This window comes from Desmodus rotundus, chromosome 12, assembly GCF_022682495.2.
Source record: "Desmodus rotundus isolate HL8 chromosome 12, HLdesRot8A.1, whole genome shotgun sequence".
NCBI classification, from domain to species: domain Eukaryota; kingdom Metazoa; phylum Chordata; class Mammalia; order Chiroptera; family Phyllostomidae; genus Desmodus; species Desmodus rotundus.
In genome coordinates this window covers 79666133-79675338 of record NC_071398.1, presented here as the reverse complement: position 1 = coordinate 79675338, position 9206 = coordinate 79666133, and the positions used below count along the sequence as shown (strand labels likewise).

The 9206-nt window shown below is 53.4% G+C and overlaps 1 protein-coding gene across 1 annotated transcript; it reads right to left on the bottom strand.

Annotated features, from left to right (window-relative positions):
- Positions 1–484: 484 nt before the first annotated feature.
- UBE2Q1 (ubiquitin conjugating enzyme E2 Q1) lies at positions 485–8864 on the bottom strand. The gene is made up of 13 exons (XM_024573534.3): positions 8313–8864; positions 6143–6247; positions 5724–5828; positions 5065–5115; positions 3491–3631; positions 3183–3267; positions 2858–2918; positions 2550–2640; positions 2374–2432; positions 2235–2283; positions 1871–1966; positions 1438–1504; positions 485–975 (listed from the first exon to the last, which is right to left on the bottom strand). Exons 1-13 carry the CDS (start codon positions 8637–8639, stop codon positions 944–946), a joined length of 1269 nt encoding a protein of 422 aa, XP_024429302.2. The 5' UTR covers positions 8640–8864; the 3' UTR covers positions 485–943.
- Between the last annotated feature and the right edge of the window lie 342 nt (positions 8865–9206).

The window sequence follows — 9206 nt, the reverse complement described above, 5'->3', positions numbered from 1 at the left end:
CACCCTTCAGCGCTAGCTGGAAGCCCTTTCCAGGGTGGAGGGACCGAGGAACGCTGCAGTCTTGGCATACACAGCACGTTGCTAGACCAGAGAGACCGTGCCCCGTCTCCACTCAATGCATTCAAAAGCAATTCTGTGAAACAGCCTCTTAAGCGCTTTCCCAATTTTCTTTTTCTTAGAAATACGAAAACATCTGTGACTAAAAGAGAAAAATAGTCCCAAGGCTTAAGGTCATCATTTCAGCCTACTACACTGTGGTTGGCAGGCCAGGCTCTGTAAGCCACGGGGGACAAATGCTGGTCACTCCAGGGGCCTTCAGAAGAAACCTGAGCGCTGGGCATGTGCTTCAGCTCCACCTTTCTCTGATTCCAACCGTGAAGTGTAGCCTCTCATCTCTACCCCTCCCCCACCACCCAAGTAGTTCAGGGGATGGGGGTGGGGTGGGATGTGGGAATAAAAATAAAGATGAGTCAAGACCAGCATCTTCAAATTAACAAACTGTAATTGTTTTCCCAAAGATACATTTTTTCATACACATCCATCATACACTGTAACCAAAAAAAGCAGTGTACATGAAATAAGAGAAAATAAATTAAAAATCCATAGCATAGGTAAGGAGGCTCTAGTCTGGAGCACAGCTGAGTTTCCAGCAATATAAGGAGGCTCGAAAGTTTCTTTTATAAGAATGCCTGCTAGCAAGGGTTCCAGCCAGGTGGTTGGTTGGTCTGTAAGTCAGTCTTGAGTACTTGAAACAGTTCTGTGTTTGTGTTTTTTTTTCCATAGCGTTTAGAATAGCCATCATTGTCCTGCAATAGGCAGAGCTATTACGTCCAGGAAAAATGAGGGAGGGAACCACAGAGGCAGCGTAAGATCCAAATACAGCATTCAAAGGTGATTGGTCCAGTGGTGCCTGGGGAAGGAGGAAAGGGACGCCACTCCGGGGTTAGCCATCTTCCTTTGGGGGTGTGTACCATCCTGCAAAGAAACCCAACAGAACGTGAGGTGGAAGCTGAAGTCCCTGCTCCTGGGCCTGATCACTGAAGATGCCTCCAGGATTACAGGTGAAAGAGCCTAGGAAGGGCTTCCCAGTGTGGGCAGAGAGGTGGGCCGCTGAGAAACCGCCTACCTGGAGGTCATAAGGAAGGGGAGAATGACGTGCCCAACCTGAGATGACAGAGGAGTGAGGTGAGCTTTCTCAAAGGGTGGTTGGGAAGAGGGGCAGCACCAAGTCCACTCGTGGAATGATCACTGGTGCTTTTCTGGGAGAAGAGGTTGTGGACATAGCCACCCCCAGCCCTTCTTGGGAGAATAGGGGCAGGTGCTGTGTTAATGGGTGGTAAAGGCTCGGAAACCAAAACGGGGTTCTTGCTATTTAGCTGAAAGTGAAACCTCAGGCCTGCCAAGGATCCGAGTCTTGAATCCTAGCTCCAGCCTCACCGTTTTTTTCGTGGATCTGCACCAAGGACTTGTAGGACTGCTGTGCTCTCGTCAGACTGTATTGAGACTAGAGAGGAAGCCAACAAATCAGGCCATGGCCAGCTGTGGCCTTACTGCCCTTACCTTCCCCAGGCTCCCGCCCAGAGTCCCGGGAGTCCCCATCCCCGACCTTACGCTTTGTTAACATACTAAGTGACCTTCATCTAGAGGTCCCTTTCCAGACCTGTGACCTCCCCAAAATCTTAGGAGGACCCTCAGGCCAAGGCCTGGCTCCTGTTCCCATTGAGGATGTCCCAGGCCCTCTCATATGATGCCATCAGCCCAGAGTGCTTATCCTCTTGGCCCGTGAGAGAAGGAAGCCTTGGCCTGCTACTGGCCCAAACTGTATCTGGCTCCGGCCAGTGGCGGCAGCCCCGGGCCCCCGGTTCCTTACTTTGTTGGCTCCGAACTGCACACGTGCCTTCCCCTTCACCAGTGTGGCGCTGATCTGCATGATCACTGACTCTATCGAGTAGGCACTGCTCCAGCCCTGGGAAACGAGCGACAGAGCAAACGAGTCAGCAGAGTTCCCAGAAACTTTACACTTGTTCTCTAGCAAGGAACTGCTTCTGTGGAAGGGCCTTGCCCTTCCCTCCCACAACAGCCTTCGCCTGTTTGCCCAGGTTAGTGGGTGCAGGCTCTGCTGGCAGAGTGAAAGGGCCACGTTATGCCCATCACCCAGCCAGTAGGGGGTGTGTGGTAAAACTCAGCTGAACCCTGCCCATGCTAGCCCGGCAGAGAGCAAGACACAGGCTCACCTGTTTGGTGAGAAGTTCCATGCAGATGGCACCTCCGCCCAGAACATACCTGCAGAAGAAAAGTTAGTCAGCTGTGCCTGGCAAAAGCTCCACACCCCTTTCTCACCCTCTGTCGTAGGAGCTGCCCTCAGCCGCTCACCCTCCGGAAAGGACTGGAGACACAACCCTGACAAACGGTGGGTCAAAGGGAAAGTTATCCTGTGAGAGAGACAAAGGCGCAGTTAGGGAGGGGAGGCCAGTATCCACCGCAGGACTGGGAGGCGGAGGAGGAGGTCGAGGCGGAGGAAGGAGGGGCAGGAAGGGAGACAGTCTTACTTTAAAGGAGAAGTTAAGTAGGATGAAGTCTGCGCCTTCTTTCTCTTTGAGGATCTGGAGATCGTTGTGCAAAGCGCTGTCCTGGTCAACTCTGTGAAACAGTGAGTCTGGGCTCAGACTCCCGGTGCCCGCTCAGGAGCCTCAGGACAGCTCCCCTCCCCCCGGGCTCGCAGCAGAGGGGCAGAGCGCCGCTCCACCTGCTCTGGCACTCTGGCCAACAAGCTCCTGGGCCTGCCCTGGAGACCCCCAGCACAGGGGCTCCAACATCCTACGCCTTAACCTCCTTTCCAAGCCGAGTCCCCACTCACTTGAGGAGTTTGACATTCCAATCATACAGACTGTCATTCACAAGTTCGACTGCATAGTTTCCTGGAACGCAGGAAGAAGACAGGTGTTACTGGGGTGGTCCAGGTTGTGGATCCCTCTCCCAAGCTAGGAGGAAAAACTATGAAAGGCTCCAGGTTCACCCGTGATGGACATGCAGCCAGAATAAGTCACTGGCTTCAGGAGCTGCATTCTGGCCTGAGAAGTTCATAACCATTTGTGTACCCCAAACCTCTTGGGACCCTGGCCACCATCATATCCTTCCTGATGAAAAGCTCCTGTTTAGGCGCCTCCCTAAGGCCAACTCACCACCTTTGAAACTCTGTGATCGGTATATATCCCTGAGCTCCTTCATCAGCCGGTCAGTGGCCTGCACCGAGCCAGACACTGCCCCCTGCAAGGGAGGGAAGACAGAAACAGCTCATGGTCATGTGGTGTGGAAACACACTAGACCTCAGGGGCAGTCTGCCAGCTTGCTCAGGATTTAAGCAAGGATTAGACACACCCATAACACCCCAAAAAGGAATCTGCTCCCAAGACTGATATGCGATGGCCTACCACCTTCTAGCCTGTACCCACCAACCCCTTGGCCCAGCCTCTCCCTAGAAGGTACGTACATTTAAGTAATCTTGCCTCTGGTTCTTTTTGATTTTCTCTAGTATGGCCAAGTTTTCTTTTCCGATGCCATCATCTTCAGATTTCTTACCCTCAGCTGGTTCTTCCTCTTTCATTTCATAGTGATCTAGGTCTTCTGTGTCCTGGGGGAGGTATGGAGTGGGAGTGGGATAGAGGAGAAAAGACACCAACACAGGTTGTGGAGAGGGGCCACTACCTTCCCAGTCCTACTTGGTCTAGACTGGCAAGTTAAGGAATAGTGGTCTATCTAGGAGGCTACAGACTATAGCACCCTTTCTGTTTCTACACTAATTTCCAGCCCCATTCCCACCACAATCTAAAGGACAAGGCCAATCTCCCCTCCCATTCAGTTCTCCAGCAGAACTACTCAGGGACCTAGGGAAAAGCAAGCAGGGAGGACTCAGTCCTCTTATTTCCCAGAATGACTCTGCTGTGACCGTTTCTAAAACTCTCCCTTGGCAGCAGAAGCTCTGAATTCCTAGAATGACTTTGCCCTGACACTGTGACTCAAAGCTCATGTTTCTCCAGGTGACTATTGTACAGAGTTCTCAGGACTCCGGGTCTAAAGGAGAAACCTCATGCCCTCCTAGGTGCATGAGCTGAGCAACACACACAGAGGCACGCCATGCCAGCAGGGAAATGAGGAAGGAGGTCCAGCGAGGGAGATGGTGGAGGTCAAGAACAGAATCAGCCCCTTATTCACCCTGCTCTAACTGAGCAAGCAGTTCACTGGGCATGGGAGGAGAGCCCATGTTCAGGATTCGAACCCTCTGCTGGACGCTGAAGGGTGGCACAGAGGGTGCTCTACTGTCTGGCAGAAGTAAGTTTCACGTACCGCAAGTCCTCCATGTGTCTTAAGACCTTAATACAGTTAGGGAAGCTGGGACGTTAATCCAGTGCTAGGACACAAAGCGATCAGTGATGTCCTGACTCTAGCGGGACATGGTAACACTCACCTCCTGTTACATCAGCTGACATCTAACGAATGCTGGGTACTCTACTAGGTGCTGTTCACACTAGCTCAGTTAATTCTTATAACCACCATGTCATGCTATCACTGCCCCCATTTTACAGATGAGGAAGCTGAGGTCCAGTGAGGTTAAGTCTCATATCCAAAGTCAGACATCTCTTAGCAGAGCTAAAATGTGAATCAAATTGTCTGGCTCTGAAACTCAACTTCTTAATTGTAATGTTACATTCTACAAGAGTATCTTTTAAGACAATGTATCAGATAAACTGGCACTGATATACTGCATGAAACATTTTATGTGCAATGCCTTATTTAATCTTCAAGACAACTATATGTAGTAGATGTGTGAATTTACTTTGTTGCTGTTTGGTGGAAGCAGATTTGCACTTAACTGTCTTTAGGGGTTGGATATGGGTGCCCTGTCTCCTCTATTACACTGGCCATTCCTCCGAGTCAGTAAATCTGTCTTTACTCCTTTGGCATTTTTCTCTCCCAAGTTCTAGACTGGAGCTTGTGTAGTGTGGGTGCTCAATGCTGCTGACCAAAAGAGCTTCCTGCCAATGCCGCCTCAGGAGGCAAGCCTACCTCGGGCATCTCTTCATCTTCATCTTCTGAAGACACGTCTTCCTGTGTGCACTGCAGTAGGGAAAAGAAAGGTGGGAGATCAGAGCCCCAAAGGCTTCCCAGAACGCAATCTCTGGCTGACTCCCCTGAGCCTCCAGGTCTAGAAGCTATGTGCTTGTCCATAATGCTGCCAGCCTCTCCACCAGCCACATCTGAGTGGAAGCAACAGCCCAGGGAATGACTTCACTAGCAACCCATTGCTCTCCTACCGTATGCCAAAGAATAAAAGAAGGAAAATGGCTGTTTCTGTCACCCACCTCACAAATCCCAGTTTAATTTCCATAAGGATGTCTCCTTTACTCAGTTGTCTTTAGACTGATATTGCATTCTTGGTTTTTAACAAGGGGCCTAAGTCCCAATGGCCACCAACTGCTACTGGTAAGAATCTGCCCCTTCCTCTCCACATGAGGGATACTGCCCACAAGAGTAAGTTCTGATAGGAAGCTCTCCTATCAGGGTCCCATTTAAGCTAGATTCCTACCTGCAGAAGAGGCCAAGAGTCACAATGTGTGTGTGCTGGGAGTGGAGGGGTGGAGAGAAACTACTACAGACTGGTCTCAGTCTACACGAGTGCCGTCTGTGGGGTAAGCACACAGGGCCAGAGCTGCTCAGCTGCTCACCTGCTCTGCTGGCAAGGGCTGATCCAGCATCTCCACATCTGGATGCTGAGGGAGGTTATAGAGTTTACACAGGTCGGAGATGATCCTCTTCAGATGCTGCAGTAGCTGGGGGTAGGGGACCACAGTGACATCAAATACTCCTTTCCCACCCCAATCTGGACAGGTACATGAATGAGCTCTTAGCTCAGACCCCAAATTGGTACCTATTTCCCTAAACCTAATGGACCATGTAGCTGTGGGAAGAGTTTACTGGACCAATCCTGGGGCTGGTGCAGGTGTTCCTCTGGCTTCAGTAAGGAAGTCCCCTAAGAAGTCTGCCTCCAAATTTCAGCCTACTGTACCACCCACTTTCCAGATATATCCCCTTTCATGGGTCGTCTTCAAGACACGGGCCCCACCTCAACACCCTGCCCCCTCACCAGAGTATTCCCTTTCTTTATGTCCACCAGCCTCTCCAACACAGCAGCCAAGTTAGGGTCATCAGACTCCACCGACCAGATTGGGGGCACAGCAGGGTATGACTCCTAATGAAAAAAAAAGCAGGGAGAGCAGTCAAGATGGGCGGCTGTGGGAAAAGCTAGGTTTTGCCTGCCCTCTGCTCCCCCAAACTAGTCCCTCTGCTCGTCCCCCAGCTCACAAAGCCCAGCTCAGCAGGTCAGTATCTAACCAAGCAGCTTTCCAACAAATCCTAGACTATGAGAAGAGGAACGGATCACCTCACCACAATCACACTAATGTGAAAAAGACTATAGATCACTTTCGGTTTAGCTAGGGAAGGAGGGATTAAAAACTAGATTGTATCTGCAGAACGTAAAAGTGAAAGGGTAGCAGGAAGAATTTCCACACCCCACTACCCACAAGACCCCTCAAAGGCCAGTTCTCCCCACCTCTCCCTTGGGAACCTGCCACCCTCTTCGTCCACGAGTAGGCTGTAGGGCTCCACATGGCAGGCTGGAAGAAAGAAGCCTACGCTGCTAACATTCCCAGCATTCCTGAGCCATGGTGCCAAATGCGGCCTGACCAGACAGACTCCCCCTCTGCCTAAACCAAGGGGGCCAGTTCAGGCCAAGTCTCCTTTACAGGGGCCACAGAGTCTGACTGAGAACCTTCTAAATTAACTTCCTTTCATAGACAAAGATAGTGGATGGCCTCTGGCAACTGGAAGGGCAGCTAGAAGGGGGCAAACCTACCCTTAAGGAATTAGAAACTTCATTCAGGAACAAAATTAACTCCTGAGATTTCTATACTTGCCAAGGAAACCATATCCACCTTTACTGGGGGTTTTAGCTCTGCCGGGGCTCTAACCCTCAATGCTGAAGGAAAACAAAGTAAAGATGCTCAAGTCTTCACCCAAGCCACCCCTAGTCCTCCAATCTTAACTTTTTCCTTAAGAAGAAAGATGGAGTGGGGGGTGGGGTGGGGACGGAAGAAGAAAGAAAAAGTGGGACACACAGGAGTTTTGGTGGGGTGCCACCCCCTCCCGGCTGAGGCCTGCCTCACCAAACCTTGACCTGGTTTGATGGAGGAAAGGGATAGAAAACAGGTACCAGGTAAAATGAATTCAGGCCCCAAAGTACTACTCAACTCACAAGCCTCTGTTTCCCCAGACTACTCCCATTTTCGGTCTGCCTGCCTGGATAAAGTACTGTCCCCTGGCTCCGTAACCAGTGCTCCAGCTGGGCGAACACTACCACAGCAGTTAGCACCGACCACTCTAAGGGCTATTCCACGCAGTGTCGGATCTTCCTGGGTTACCAGAGGCCAACTGTCTTCAAGGGACATATGAGGGTGGACTGGGCAGGAGACATGCAAGCGTCTCCTGGTCCAGCATGCCTAGGGTGGAACGATGTTCACTGAGAAGAAAAGGAACTGTTACTGTTTAGAATGGGACAGCCCTCAAACATTACCAACCACCATTACCGGGAAAGGCAACAAACAACCCAGGACAACTGGATATCCACAGGGAACAGGAGGGGAGTGGCAGACCTGCTACCAGCTGGGGCAAAGGAGAGTTAGAGGTTACACCAGAATAAAAGGGGATCCAAAGGAAAAGAAGAAGAATCAGGGTACTGCAAACTACCACTTGGTGGAATTCAGAGCGCAGAGAGGGGCTGCATGAGAGATGCCTGGGCAGGGATCCCACAGGTGGCAACGTCCTAAGTTAAAGGTACTACTAAGAAGGGGGCATCGCTGAAATGTGCAGAGCGCCCAGCCAAGTCGTTCCAGCTGAGGTCAGTGCAGAGGCCTGAACCTTGAGATGAGAGTGAGGGGGAAGAAAAGGGCATTCGGAGGTGGCAAGGTAAAGTGGTGGAGTACCCCAAATCATGAACCTTGGGATGTGGGTGGGTTAGTGGAAAGGGGTAGTGGAGGCGCCATATGTCGGGTGTCTCTCACTGAAGGATCAATGGTAGAGATTCAGGGTGCTCGGCAGAACCTCAAGCGGCAGAAACAAATGTAACCTGGAGAAAAGGAGCGAGCCCCAAGAGGGGATTCGGCCTCCCAGCTCTTCTGAGATCAAAAAACCGTGTGGGGTGATCCTGAGTCCCTGACAAGGGGCCCCCCGAGAGGCGCATACAAGGGGGTCCTCACCGTGATGTTGCAGTGGATGCGGACGGGATCCCCAGGCACCGACCCCCGTGCGGGGAGATGCGGTCCAGGCGCGGCCCCCGCCCCGGCCCCTCCAGCCCCAGCCAGCAGGAACTCGCAGCTCAGCTCGTCCAGGCAGGCGCTGGCAATGCGGAAGCGCTCGTGGCCGCGGTGGAAGATGGACTCGAGCAGCTTCAGCTCCCGCCTCAGGCAGGGCCCCGGCCCCGAGCCCCCGCCTGGGCCGCCCCCGGCCCCCGGCGCCGCCCCCTGGCCCCCCAGCTGCTGCCCCGGCCCCGGCTGCTGCTGCCCCTGCGGCTGCGGCTGCTGCATCCTCCGCTCCGCTCCGTTCCGGGGCCGGCGGGCCGGGAGCCTCCGGCCTCCGCTCCGGGCTCCACCGCCGCCGCGCCGCCGCCGCCGCCGCCGCCGCGGTCCGCACTTCCTGATCCCCCCTTCGCCAAGATGGCGCCGCCGCCACCTCCGGGACAGGGTCCCCCCTCCGCTCGCCGTACCCCCCCCCAGCCGCCGGAAGCCGCGCGCCTCTCCTCCTCCTACTCCGCAGCCCCGCCCCTGGCCTCCTTCACGTGACCTCTCCGCTCCGGCCTCCTTCACGTGATTTTTCCTTCTTTCCCGCCCCCTGTTCTCGACTGCCACTCTCCACAAGAGAGTCGGGGCTTTGGCCTCGCGGCTTTCAGTGCCTCGGTGCGTGTTTACGTACGGCGGGCGTGCGTGCGTGCGACGGCCCCGGGCTGCTCTCCCCTTTCACATGACCCGGCGCCGCGTGCTCCCAGGGGCTACCCGCGTGGGACACTGTTTCCTGCTCTGGATCCTTTTCACTGCCTCTCCCCACTGCGGCACGCGTGCTGGTCGCTCGGTTGGCAGAGAAGAAAGAGTGGGAGC